Source organism: Oryza sativa, chromosome 6 (genome assembly GCF_034140825.1).
Source record: "Oryza sativa Japonica Group chromosome 6, ASM3414082v1".
Taxonomy (NCBI): Eukaryota; Viridiplantae; Streptophyta; class Magnoliopsida; order Poales; family Poaceae; genus Oryza; species Oryza sativa.
The window spans coordinates 25,693,174-25,707,889 of record NC_089040.1 but is presented as its reverse complement, the minus strand read 5'-3'; the positions used below and the strand labels follow the sequence as shown (position 1 = coordinate 25,707,889).

The following is a 14,716-nucleotide window of genomic DNA, read 5'->3' as shown; positions in this document are numbered from 1 at the left end:
CAACTTGTTGCGTCATAGTTCATATGTGCACGTATATACGCTGTGAGCCTATCGATGTATGTATTTACTTGTAGTAATAATAATCAACAACAAAGTCCAAAGGGCATGTGTGTGATATATGTATGCTCTAGGGATAAAATATGAGCATGCTAGTTATGTTAGCATGTGTCACAACTTGATTATATGTTAATTAATTAATCACCTGAAGAGGCAACTATATGATCCATACCCACATGGCAATCAAGGTGCTAGCTACCTAGCTATCAGCTAAGTACATGATAGTAGTGCAAAGCAACACCAAACATCTCTCTTGCTAAACTACTCTCAACTTACATAATACTATAAGAGAAAAAATTAATTAATTAACCATATACCACCCTTACTGTCGACATGCACCTAATTCAGGATACTGCCCTGGCCTAGCTAAAGGTCGACATGTATCTAATTCTAAAACCTTGGCATCCTTGTCGACGCTGGAGTTATGAACAGTTTTAAATTTTGAGAAGGGTATCTGCCTTTTTTTGTACGTATCCTCTTGGTGCTATACACATTTCATTGTCATTGTCATTGTCATGTTCATCTCTCCTCTCTCGCCCAAAAAAACCTTTAAAACACTAATAGTTTTCTTCACCCTATCATACTCAATTTGCCACTTGCAAGTTGCTCAACTCCTTGAAATTTAATCTCCTTTCTTTTTCCTTTGCTTCTCCAACCATATATACCCCCCCTAAAGTCCAAACACCCAAATCCTCATCTCCTCTCTTAGCTAAGATTGTTTGACAAAATAATCTCTAGCTTCTACATCACATCATATCACTTCCCTCTCTCAATCTTTTTCTCTCCTATCCTCTCCTCACACTAGCTTAGCTTAGCTTAGCTAGCTACCATCGTCTTCTTCGTCTTCGGCGAGATATGGGTGAGTGCAGCTACAACAGCATGAGCCCATCGACGCCGCTGCCGCCGCCGCCATCGGCGGCGGCGGCGAAGAAGGGCTCGCCGGAGGCGGCGGCGGCGCACAAGGAGAGGCCCAAGATAAGGATCATCCACATCATTGCGCCAGAGATCATCAAGACCGACGTCGCCAACTTCCGGGACCTCGTGCAGCGCCTCACCGGCAAGCAGCAGCAGCAGCAGCAAGAATCGGCAGAAACGACGTTGCCGCCGCCATCGCCGGTGGCGGTGCTCGACGAAAAGAAGGAGAAGGTCACCACCAAGAAGAGGCCGGCGCCGGCGGAGGACGAGAGCATGATGAGGAAGAAGAAGAAGAAGAAGATCAAGTGCGAGGTGAAGGTGGAGGAAGGCCATGGATTTGGCTACGATCATCCCGATCACACCGACCTGTGGATGGATCTGAATCCGGGAGGGTTCTTGAGCTTCTTGGAGGAGGAGGACGTGTTCCAAGGCATGGCTGCCGACCTGTTCCAATCGCCTCTTGGTTCATCGAGGATGGATTTCGTTGGTGAAATGTACGCATCTTAATTAGTATTTGGGATTAGAGGTTCAATTTCCTTTTGGTTTACTTTGTGAGAATTTTTGCATTTTGGTTGAGAGGTTTGGATGGTCTTCAAAAAAGAAAAAGAGAGAGAGAGAGAGAGAGAGAGAAGGGGATAAACACAATGGTGATGATGGTTAAGTAAGTATTGCACCCATGGTTGCAATAATTGGTGATGTGTATGCAAGGGTTATTGGTGGGATATTTATAGAAGGAATGATCAAATTTGGGTGCTTAAATCTGTCTGCAGGTCTCTCAAATGTAAATATGTAATTGTTCTTTCGCATATGGAGCTCTCCCTCTTGATCACCATTTTTAAGCTTGTTTTCAGAATGGAAATTGTACTCATCCCTTCCATGGCTGGCAGTTGAAAATATTGTCTCCGTTGCACAACATGGATCTCCATGATCTTCCATTTGTTCGATCTTGCACAAGAAATGTGCAGAGAAATGTGGTTTGTTTGAAGCCACCAATTATTTTTGTCTCGCTTTCAGAGTTTCACTGAACACGGAAAAAGGATGGTATGATTAAGTGTTTGTTTAAGTTTACTAATTGCAAAGGGATGTGAACAACAGGTGTCTATGACCATGAACAGCTGGAAATTAATTACCTTCATGAGACTAACACTAGATTTTTTATAGTACTCTTGTATGTGAAGTTTTTTTCTTTTTTATGGATGAGTGTTGGCCTTCACATTTGCAGAGGTGTGTAAGTAAGCTGGCAGAAAACGACACTTACATAGGTTATTAATCTTGCTTGGTTATATAATAAGCATTCTATGTCCTGTAATCTTAAACAAGATCTAGTTGTTCTTTTGATATTCATCACTCAATTTGGAAGATCTATATAGTATTGATACAAGATTTATATATACTTTTTTCAGATGAAAAAGACAAATGGCAGTGCTAAAGGCTATATATAAACTCAGTAATCAAAGGTTTTGGATGGAGAAATTGGCTTTATCTCAAACAATAGCTACAAGCTAACAAAATTCTTCCTTTTCCACATGATTGACTTTCTGTTAATTATCACCAGAAGAAAAAAAATCCTAGGTTGTTGTCAATAACAGTGACCTACCTTTGGTATCATTTTCTTCCTTTAATTGCTTGGAAGAAATTGCTCTCTGCATTTACTAAATTGGTGCCCACATTACACTTCTCTGAAAGAATTGAACTCATCATCATGCACCACTGTCTGCATAGTATGGTATCTCTCTATCTCTCATCTACCAGCCTTTTTCATGGCTTTAATTCTTCAATCAGTTGTGGTGCTAGATTCATGCATCCCCTGCAAGAGGCTAAGAACAGCACATGTATTTCTTCAGATTTTTTTTAATTATAATTGGTGAGGTATACTTCTGCATCCACTCCATTATCCATGTCCCTCCAAGATGTTGGATATCCATCTCCATCCTGCCTCTCAGAAAGTCCAAATGTACATTGCAACTATTGTAGCCAAAAAAGAACTTTTGGGTGGGAGGTGTTTCTTCGTTTTCTTAGTACAGTTGTCACCTCACAACTAACAAACAAAAAGGTTGGCCTTAAAAATTTGCAAGTGGATATTTTCTTTGGCAAGTTTCTAAGTCAGATACTTCTTTTATATAATAAAGTCAGATACATAGGATCCTAAAGTAAGTTGCTCCCAATCGTAAAGTAGGATTTTCTGAACATTTTTAGAGCAACTACTTCTTCTTTTCTTTTGCGAAAAAGGAGCAATTACTTCCTTACAATTGATGACCTTGTTGCCTTACCATTCAGCAATTGCACATCAAATGGACTATCATGTTCTTATCCATTCTTCTTCTTGTTTTGATGATATTTTGTTTTGCTTGCTTTCTGGATATGAGATCATGTGAGCTATATATGGGACAGAAAATGATTGTCGAAACTACCAAGTATTGATTAAAACTACTCATTTAGGGAAGATGGAAGATTAACAAAGAAAACTATATGATAAATAAATTAAACCAACGGTATTTTAAATTACCTAATTAGTAATTGGTTGAAAACTAGTCTTGATTGGAGCACCCCAAGTTGGTGTCCTTTGAGGCTGTACCAACGGCCAACCACTGCATCCTGTCCTGATCTGCTGTGCTAATTGCTATCGAAAGATATGCTAACTTTGTTTTTTTATTGCTAATGCTTCTCTTACATTGGTTGGGTCCATGCCCATCAATGCGAAGTTTTAGAAAAATAACAACAATTATTCAAACCCTCGTGCTCTCAAACTGTGACGTCATGCAGTCGACATCAGCAAAGGACAATACCCTTGACATCCAGTGGACATGAACACAACGATACGCACAGTGCACTAGAAATAAAATAAGCACTACATTATCAATTATTGTATACTATCGTTTGTTTCTTAGCAACGAGAGGTGTGACTTGTGAATAGTAATCCCTCCGTTTCATACTACATAAGTCGTTTGACTTTTTTTAATCAAACTTCTTTTAGTTTGACAAGTTTGTAGAAATATTTAGTAACGTTTTCAATACAAAACAAACATATTATCAAAATATACTCAATGTTAAATCTAATGAAACTAATTTGATGTTATAAATATTGCTAATTTTTTTTATAAATTTGATCATGCCTAGATAACTTTGACTAAGAAAAAACTTGAACGACTTCTAATATGAAAAGTATAGAGTAGAGAACAAGTAGCAACAAGAAATTACGAAAAGGAAAGTTAAAATTACCACATATGGTAGAAAACCTCGTGCACTTGTGAATGCTTCATCTCATTGTTTTTGTCTTGAAAATATCTTCTTTTAAAAAAGTCTTATTGCGTTAGTCTTCAAAACTAAAAACTCATCGTTTTACTTTTAGAGAACTCTGAAAAGGATAGAGGGAGAGAAAACCAGAGACCAAGGGAAGACGACTAGCAACGAAAACAGGACAAAATACCGGGATCAAAGAAGCCTGTTTCTTTTCTCTCAGCTCATTGACCAGCATTGTCAACCACTAATTAATCATGCAAATGTGTGTGCACTATTTAGTACTGCTAATTAAATTACTACCCAAGTTGGTTGCCACTGGGACAGTGACAACCCCTTTCTCTGAATTTCTTTATTTCTTTCTCTGATCCTTCCTCCTGGATTCCTTCCATCCAACTAGATGCAGGCCACCACACCACACACCCAAACCGCCTTCCAGTCGGCTTCGATCCCGGTCAGGTGAGCTTTCCGGTTTCCGGTAGCTTCCGGCGGCGGCGGCGGCCGGACGACGGCGACCGTCTTCAATGTCTCCGGTCACCATCGGTGATTGAGGCAGCAACTTGTGCAAGAAAACGAGAGAGAAAGTCTGGCATTGGAGAGTGAGGCCGTGTGGCGTTTGCAAGGTGGTGATAGATTGACAGGGCACCTAACTGGGGTTAATAAACTGATAAGTGTGGCTAATTGCAGAGAAAAGAAACATTGGTTGTTGGTTGCAAGTGCACGTGGTGTGGTTGTGGCTTTTGTGTGCACATTCCTCTGCTCTTGCGTGTGTGGTGCCTAGAAGGATACATATATAATTACTATGAAATTGAAGGCTATGGATTGGAGTACTATGGTGGATTGATTATTAATCAAATCTGTGATGGAAGATGATCGTAAGTTGTATTTCACATGGATGCTTGTTGGCATATGTTTAGTTGATGGAGGAAACATGGTGTGCTTGTGCTGTTGTATGTGAAGCATTTCGGAAGATGGATTTTTGTTGTTTCGATTACTTAGAAGACACGCTTATACGAATGTGTTCTTTTATCACATGCTAAAGAGACAAAGGCCAACACAACAAACCCCCTAACCTCTACGATGATATTCCGATGAGAACAAAACGGTGTTTGTTGTCACAAGAATCGGAGACCAAAAACTGATGGCTCGGAAGCAACACGACGGCAAGAAACAATGTAATCAAACTAGTTGTCACACACACGAACGGAAGCACGCAAAGCTATTATTTTCCAAATGGAGACATGATTGAGCAGTATGGTATATGCATGTTAATGAAACAGTAGCTTGTACGCTTGCAGAGCCTTGAATTTGATTGTGTGCACATCTAGCTAATGGCAAACAAAATGGACCATGGAAGATTTACTGAAACTCTGCAGCAAGAATAGTCTCAGAAACAGGACGTGTGTAATCTGGATTCTGGACAACCAGCGTACTGCTATATGTTTGGTTTCCACAAAAGAATTGAATTACAAGGCAGATGTCTCACGTATACACATACCGAATGAAAAGGGGTATAACAGCTAATCAAGCACCCCAAAAGTTTTGTCCCTCTATCAAAGGAATGCCTATAGTACATCAAGGTAATCAAGCAGTGCCGATGTTACATCAAGGCACAGCTGCCTGTTCTCAGGTGACGAACTCTGTGATTTGCACACTTGATCTAACACAAGTTTGTTCTCGCTTTATGTGTTCCGGATCTCCCATGTATTTTAGAGGTATGGAACTGGCCAGCTGTGCAAAGTGAACTACAGAGAATACTCGTCGAAGCTCATCGGAAGCAAAACTGGTAGGGGTTTTGAAAAGAACAGCAGAACCTTGTATGCACATCTGAGCTTGAAGGCAACAGGGTAAGATATTCAGATCCCCAATGTTCATCAACTAAAGAAATAAAACTACCATAGCAGTTGGTTGAATATTGGTACAAAAATAGATGAATAAGCAAAATAAATAGTTTGATTGAATTATAGATAGGTGCCAAGAGGAAAGAAATTCAGCCTATCAAATTTATACTACTCCATCCTATAACAGCTTATAGTGAGATTACTTTTGCCTTCATTGAAACAATAAAAATTACTTCTGTATTCTTATTTAAAAGAAACTTAGTTTTCCCTTTCCAGCTTCAGGAAACGCCAATTTTGTCCAAAGAAAAGGCATGGCCAGCTGAAAAGGTCTCAGCCAGCAACCGGATTTCTCAGTGATTTCAGTTCAAATTTGGATTCTTTTTGCTAAAATAGGTTTTGTTTATAGATTATATGGAATCTACATTTTAACCTTTAAATCAAATGTATCGCAAAAATATTATTCATGTCACAAAAAGTTCAAAGTTTATTTGAGTGTTTTGGGTGATTATCGATCAGAGACTTCTGCTACCACGGAAACCAGAAATCTCAGTCTCTATTGTGTTCTCTTTCATAACCGAGATGTAAATCCCTAGCAGGACAGGTGAAAAGACAGGCATATGCAAGAAGGCTGCATACCTTCAAGAGTTGAAAAGGTTCCCAACTAAGACAGATCTATCATTTCTTCCATGAATTGCTTGCCTACGCAATGGAGGTGCATAAACAGTTATTGGAAGCACCCAGTCACCCTTCTCTCTTTTCTCGACGAGAAGTGGATGTTCATACCTGCCAAAAGAGAGAAACCAGAATTGCTGATTCAAAACTAACAGCAGCAGACTAGAAAAGATCACCCTTTCCCAGTATGGCAGTACCAGATAATGGTTGAAACAAATTGCTTAACACCAATAATTAGCATAGTTCTGAAGAAACTAATTGTAGCTGTGGTGATTATAGCTTGTGTATTGCTATGCACATCTAAGGACGATGAGCATAAAACATATCTCCTATTTCTATGAAGGAATCATTCTACTATTGATGTAAATTATGGAAACAGCACAGAAGGTACGAAACAACTCGTGGCCTACTTAGCAATCCAACCCTGCGCTGTTAAGAGACACGGTGTCCAAGATAATGCTATCAGGCTACAGCACATAAAATTGTTAATACTGTTACATACCTAGATGAATCAATTCCTTCGGGAGTTGTGAAGAACTCAAATCGAAGAGACCATTGCACAGAAACTTTTGAAGTGGAAAATGACATTGGTCCATCAATTGGAACTGAAAAGAGAAAGCTTGTCTGGTGAAGATCCGCAACAACTTCATAGTGCTCACTGTGTACCTTTGCAGAGAGTCCAGAGAAAAATGAGTGAATCATTAAAATCAATTTGCTGATTTTACAGTGTAAATGACTAAATGTTTTTTAGACCAAAAGGCAAGCAAAGTAACCCTGCTTCCCGTCGAAAGCAAACAGTGTAAGTACATAAAGACAAAAGGTGGTCTTTTTGGTGAAAAAGAAGCTAGCAGAATACACAACATTTGATATTGGCATGTTACTAGAATGCACTAGATTTATCAATAGCAGGTAAAAGTCTAAGACTCAGAGGTGCTTATAGATTCTTGATGGCCATGACTAATATTTTGTGTTTGAGGGCAATTAGCACATGCCCTTTCCTCGACAAATAAAAGTGTTAAGCACATCCCTACTGTTCGAATGGCATTGTCCATCATGCTTATTGTTCCATAGTTACTGTTTGCTGCAATTGCTGTTCATGCACAGGTAGTTTGTTTTTCCAAAGGTTAGGTTATTTTTTCTTTTGGAAGCTTTACTACTAATGTACTCCATGTGTTTTCTAAAGACTATTTCTACATTTCCTAGGTAGAGTCATCACCACAGAAGGGCATTGCACCTTCTTTAGTCGAGCAAAGATGAGTAAACAAGTTCCTAATCCCTAAAGTCCCATTGTGGTCTCCCTTGGCCAGTGATTGTACTCCCGACACTCCTTCCCCACGGTAAAAAGAAAAAAAGAAAAGAAAAGGTAGGGGTCCTTCATTAGAGTAGCTTATCAGCTCTCCCACCTCCTTCCAACAGATGCTTACCCCATATGTTTACACGGGGAAAAAGGATGGAAGCAGTGTCATGAACTAACAACAAAAATTGTGCAGATGTTATTGTTATCTGATTCATGGTCATCCTTGTAGCTAACCAACATAAGATTGGTTTTATGAGGTTGTGAACACTAGTGTGTATGTCAGATCGCATCAGTATATTGTAATTGTATATAAATGGCTGAGGCTTGAGGAAAATAACTACATCATTGGAATCAAAGTAAATACTTTATGTAGGTAAGAACAGAAGTTCAAACTGATTCCGTACAAACTATTAATCGGACTAAAGAATTGCTCAAGCTACACAAATAAACCATTGACCAGATGTTGGTACATAATATCAAAGTGGTCCAGAACACTAGTGCAGAAAATATACCTTGGTTATTGAGGGTGAGCTCCTTCTCGAAGGATGTATTACACGAGGATTAACCGTTTCTGATGTTTCCAAGGTAACAGATACCTGCAAGTACCAAAACATTCCCAATATGAAATCCCACTCCAATACACATTTTACTCAACTCAACCTTTTACCTCTAGGCATCTTCGTGTTCCAGATCCATGAAAGAAGGTGAGTGCTCCACCAATCTGCAATTAGAAGAACTGAGATAATCAGTTATAAGTTTCTAACATTGATAATGCGGTTACACATGTAATCAAATCAGACAATACCATATCACCAAAGTAATAAGTTGAGTCAGAATTCTTTGGTGAGAAGCGAAGCAACACTTGGTCATCTATTCTTATGTTGTACGATCTTCCTCTCATAAAGCCTTCTGCTGCAAAAAATTGTAATGGCAACTTAGTACTGCAAATCAATATTGACTACATGTTATGTAAACCTATAATAAAGAGAATAGCGAGATATAGTAACTCCAGATCTGAAACAGTATGTGAGGATGGCTTACATCCAGCTGGTTCAACATATTTTGGTGTGAGAGGTGGTCCAGCATCATCATTTGAGCGGTCAGGATCTAGAGAAAACATCTGTCCATTTGATGGATGATGATCTGACAGCAAATGATTTAGCTTCCTTTGAGGTGACACCACACCTGCTTGTGCCATTGATCGATTAAATTAAACGACCATCATGAACTAGAATAAGGATATCTTATACAAATGCTCTATCAGAATTTTGTATTTGCAAATGGCAAAATCACGTCAAAGCTGTGGTTTTAGGAATAGCAAAACAAATGCTATGAGATGCACCACAAATATGATCAATTTGTAAAAGGAAAATCCACCGGACATAAATATTACAATCACGAACATTACTAAAAGTATGACAAGAGCTGAAGGGCAGATTAATCACTAGGAAGAGACTGATAAAGAATCACATAGGGAAAAAAAACTTGAGACTATATTTAATATTTCCTTAAGAATATTGTTGATTTGTACCTCTTGAACAATTCAAAAATTCACGTCAAAAAAATAAATACTCCACCTTACCTCCACCATGATCATCTGAAATCTCTGATACTGATAGTCGAGGAATTGGACTATAAGATGGGAAACTGGGGCGTTCTCTAGAATACAATGGTTCACTAGTGGAAAGACGTGATGACAGGGAGTGCATCGACACTGAGCTCCTGAGGGAGCTTTCTGGATTTGCTTTGTTGTAGGAGGAAACAGATGAAACTTCATCCTTTGAACTATCATATCCTTCTTCTAAATCAGTATTATCATTTGCTTTGCTCTGCAAAAACAATTCGATGTGTCAACATAAGTGCAAAGAGCGATAAATCAAGTGCATGTATACTGATGCACGTTAATCGTTAGACTCAATGGTTCAGATGAGGATTACTAGAATTACTTTGTATGCATAGATGCAAAATATCATCTGTTGGAAAATAGTTCAAGATTTATGAATGCTTTCATCTTTTATGCTTAACAAACTATGATGCATTTCTTTGCAAAATGCTGCTGTACTTCATCAAAGTAACGAAAATATTTGCCAACTCATGTAAGAAAATGTGTAAGAAAAGGATCAAGAAATAATTTAGTATTGTGAAATATGGGAGGTGCAAAACAGCTTATATAAGGACCCACCCATTCTGAATCTTCGTCCTTTTCCCTCCAAAATATATCCGGTTGCTCAATTGGGAGTGGAAAGTTCACTGGGACAGGCACAACATGGTCAGCTATGTATCCCAACAGAATAGCAAGCTCAATGAGCATACACACAAAAATGGAGTGGAGTAAGCATCATTAGAAATAAGAACATATGAAATATTATTGTATCATGATTTTTCAGTCAGTACACATTCACAAACAGTTAGTGAAGTTTCAGCACCTCAAGTTGGTAAATACACACCACTGACCTTCTTCATTTAGTAGGTTGCTACTTTTCTGTGAAACACATATCTGCAATGGGACTCGAGCTTCCTGCAATAACCATGTTGATTTTAGTCTTACTCCAAGGTAGAGTATTTACACAATTGCACTTATATGAAATGCCAGAAACACGGATAGGCAAATTCAGATTGAGTTCATGATTATAAAAATAAAATGAAGAGGTGGCATCAGGTGGTTTCCAATACAATAGTAAATTGTAATCATACACAAGCACTGATAACCTCAAATGTAGCTTAAAAAAACACTGACGCAACACTTTAAGAGGTGGTTGCAAAGAGCTAGAAGAACCAACTCTAAACGTGTGTATTTTATCATGCTCTAAGCCTCTAAACTTGTCTGATAAGAAAACTTAACAAGAACAAGAATGAAGACTGAACGCATGAAACTGAAACAAATGTCTTAAGCACAGACAACACAAAAATCATATTGATCCTTGGTAGTCCACATAAATACTAACGTAATGACATTACTACCAAGATATGGGTTTGATACTGAGCTAAAATCGAGCATTTAGGGCCTGCAAAGCCAACACAGACAATCGCACCAACCAAAACCTACTCAAAAGAAATTTAATGCAAGCATTGAGCACATGCATCTATTTTTAACATATCAAATGAGGGCTGCAGGCACAATTTGATGACAACCCACGTATTCAGCGCTTAGGCTGATACGAGAAATACATAGAATTGTAATCTCATTCTAGATTGAGAAAGAACAAGGCACTAAAAGAGACAAATGATATCCTAGTAGTTTTGAATGGTATTTATACCAAACAAGGTACTGCTAATTCTCTACCTAGAATACTTAGATTGAGGATCCAACTTGATGTCTAACTAGCACATCTACTAAGTATGTCCTCAGACAAGTTCTTCAACACAAGTCACAGCTTCAATAGTTGATAGTAACTTCGGCAAAGAACACACAAATTGATCACTAGATCAAAATTTCCACAATTAAGCAGAGATAATGAAAGCTTAAGGAGAACAATTTTAAGGCTGGAATGGACGTACAGAAAACGAGCATGGAACTCACCAATTGAACTGCGGTATTTACAGGGGCAATATTTTGATCTCCATTACCCAATACAATCGATCTTCCAAACAATATACTTTTAACATAATAAATATAGCGGACACTTATACCCCTATATGATGGTGGTAAAATCTTCGGGAGCTCCACACGTACAATGTCTGCAGATAACTTTTAGCTTAGTTAAAATCCTTGATATGGTTCAGATAATTAAATTCCAGATATTACACAGAAATTCTATAAGCATTTCCTTGGAATGAAGCTACAAGAATAAAACTGATGCTTGCCAACAATCCATTACTAATGGAAGAATATAGCAGGTTCATAGAGGAACTAGAACGACTGGTTAGAAAAACTTAAGGAGAATACTGCTTTTAATATTCACTACTCCTTCCATTAACAAAAGGCATGGTATGATTTGGCATGGCCTCCAACATTAAATTTTGAATGTTAGTTTCTTTTAGAATGCATCAGCAAAATTACCAAATTAGCATAATGTGAAAGTATTTTTTAACATGAAGCTTAACGGTATCCCTGGTACGCTACCTACAGATATGTGTTGTTGGACTAATTGTTAGTCAAAAGTTACAAAGTTTGAACCTTCAAATCAATGTGGGCTCTATATTTATCGACAAAGGGAGTATTAACTATGCCAAGAGTGCATATTAGTCACTTCATATATCTGTCTCTTACGGGCTTGTTCGGTTAATCCACATGAGGAATGGATTGGATGGGATTAAAGGGGATTAATTCCACACCTCAATAGGTTTGGAATTATTCCCCTCCAAATCCCCTTGGGGGAGGGATTAACCGAACAAGACCATAATTAGTTCAAGACTGTGAGGTATGTCTAAAATGAAGAATTTTAATCATTCATATTTCCAGAACTATCATGCAATACTAGGAAAAACTGAACTGAAACACACAAATGAAAACCAATTCATTTTTTATGACATTAAACTAGATCAGTCCTTCAAAACAAGAGATGACTTACATGTTTTTGTTTGCCCCGAAGCAATTATAACTTTAGGGATTAGCGAGGGTGCCGAACAATCCAGAAACAAATGTTCACCTACGTATGTAATGACAATATAAAAGAAGATTATCAGGAAGAAATAAAAACAGCAATTAACTGTTTCCAGAGATGATAAAAGAAACTTAAAGGGATGCATAGAGAATTGAACAAGCATGGCGCAAACTTATGAAAGGGACAAAACTACAATTTCTTAACTTAGTTTCTAAAAACCCCATGCATAATGTTCTACTACTATCCAATGAATAGAACATAAACAGAAATGCTAGCTACAACAAATTTGTAGGTTAATTAAACTGACAGCAAATGCAAAATGGCAAATGGATATAAAATCAACAGAGGTGAAGTACATATGATAGATGAAACGTAGTAGCACTGGTACAGTGGCACTGAAGTCAAAGATGGTTACAATCATGTTTGAAGTCGATTGCAAGAGCGTACCTCTCCTTTGCTTAGACCCTGGTAAGGGCTTTGAAACAGAGAACCACTGGCTATCCAACTTCTCAATCCCTTTGATCTCGAACGAGAGCCCATCCACCAAGAGCGAGGGGGCATCCTCACCGGTCTCCGCCGACGCCGCGTCATCCTTCAACCCAGCTGGGGTGCAGATCTCTATAGTCGCGGTGACCGAATCACCGGGTCTGTACACCTCCCTGTCCGTCTGGAGCTTCAATCTCGGGGAGTGCCGCTGCCTGGCCGCCGCGGCATCGGCCTTCCTCTCCTCGAACCACCCGACGCTTCTCAGGAAGGAGAGCCCTTGCGGGATCGGGAGCTTCAGTGACATTTCATCAAACAGGTTGCCTCCGATTCAACGTATATCCCCACCGCCGCATCAACCTCAAAACGAGAACAACAACCCAATCCAATTATCCAAATCCCCCAAGCTAACAAACCGAACGGATTCCCAATCTGTATACACCACGCACGCAGGGCGGCTCATCAATCGAAGTGGCGCGTACGAGCGAGCGCTACAAGAAGAGAATGGGGATTACCTTCGATTCGATTCGAAGTGGGAGGTCGTCGCCTCTCTCTCCGAGCCTGCTCGCCGGCCGGCCGTGCGCGCGAGGGGCCGGGGAGAGGCTCGGGCGGCCGCGGCGAGGAGGAGGCGGGGCCGCGGGGGCTCGTCGGCGGCCGCGCGCGAGACGCACCGCAGATCGGATCGGAAACAGAAGAGGGGAGAGAGAAGAGTAATGGAGTCGAGAGATGCGGGAAAGAGAAGGACGACATTTGGTCACCGGCCGTTTTCCTAAAGTTCGTTTTTGTTTGAAAAAAAAAAAGAGAATTCTAACATTGTTTAAACCATTGAAATCGATGTGAATTACTCCATCCGTTTCACAATGAATATTTTCCACATTAATATTGATGTTAATAAATCTAGCCATATATATCTATCTAGATTCGTTAACATCAATATGAATGTGGGAAATGTTAGAATGATTTGCATCGTGAAATGGAGGAAGTAGAAGGCAAAATGATTGGACATTAGGTTAGCAATAATATAATGCTTAGTGTGGCCAATTTTAAAACAAAGATTGATGATTTGCTACATTGAAGATTGTTCGTTTGATTATGATACCACTTCACGATCATGGCATATGGGACTATCTGATCATGAGGCAAAATGGAAAATAGTTGAAAACTATTTTGTGGAGTGGCAAAATAGCAATCTCCATGTCTTTGGTAAGGTTTGGCTACAAAATGGTAAGACAATTACACAATTGCAATCAAGAGATCCAAAACATTCTTATTAACATATATGTTGAGCAAATCTCTATTATGCACTAGCTCTTAGATGTGATAAATCAGTGACGTCACTTGCAAATCCAAGAGACATTAAACGATTACGTAGTTTAGTAGCTTCTCTTAGATATGTGTAGGGAATACATATCCTCTACATTACTACATGTCTTTAAAAACAAAACATTAGTACATTACCATAGAGACACTCTACAATAATAGATTTTTTTGGGCTATCACAAAACTATCAAAAAAAATATGTAGCATCTTCTCCTAGTGGTGAATGCCACGCTATTGTTTATATAATTGTTGAGTAGGAATCCGCCAAATTTGTTTTGCACCCTTCATGGTTCTCTAAATTAATCTCAAGCATGCCTATAAACGGATTGGGATTCTCCACCATAGAGGTC

At 39.0% G+C, this 14,716-nt stretch overlaps 2 protein-coding genes across 4 annotated transcripts; one reads left to right on the top strand and one right to left on the bottom strand.

The window, feature by feature from the left end:
* The first annotated feature begins 639 nt into the window (after positions 1-639).
* On the top strand, positions 640-1,804 carry LOC4341540 (VQ motif-containing protein 18). The gene has a single exon (XM_015786007.3). The coding sequence runs from the start codon at positions 913-915 to the stop codon at positions 1,477-1,479; it is 567 nt and encodes a 188-aa protein (XP_015641493.1). The 5' UTR covers positions 640-912; the 3' UTR covers positions 1,480-1,804.
* Positions 1,805-5,553: 3,749 nt separating this feature from the next.
* LOC4341539 (uncharacterized) lies at positions 5,554-13,767 on the bottom strand. 3 transcript variants are annotated; one of them, XR_010742053.1, is made up of 14 exons: positions 13,562-13,767; positions 13,011-13,478; positions 12,531-12,608; positions 11,540-11,697; positions 10,474-10,537; positions 10,202-10,269; positions 9,602-9,848; positions 9,061-9,204; positions 8,825-8,931; positions 8,687-8,740; positions 8,532-8,615; positions 7,225-7,380; positions 6,687-6,833; positions 5,554-6,036 (listed from the first exon to the last, which is right to left on the bottom strand). XR_010742053.1 is itself a non-coding variant. In XM_015788705.3 (14 exons), the coding sequence occupies exons 2-13, from the start codon at positions 13,351-13,353 to the stop codon at positions 6,689-6,691; spliced, it is 1,656 nt and encodes a 551-aa protein (XP_015644191.1). In that variant the 5' UTR covers positions 13,354-13,478; positions 13,562-13,767; the 3' UTR covers positions 5,554-6,036; positions 6,687-6,688. The 3 variants fall into 3 exon arrangements, 2 of the variants coding, with proteins under 2 accessions (XP_015644191.1, XP_015644192.1); XM_015788705.3 differs by having other exon boundaries at positions 7,225-7,388; XM_015788706.3 differs by having other exon boundaries at positions 7,225-7,388; positions 13,011-13,406.
* Between the last annotated feature and the right edge of the window lie 949 nt (positions 13,768-14,716).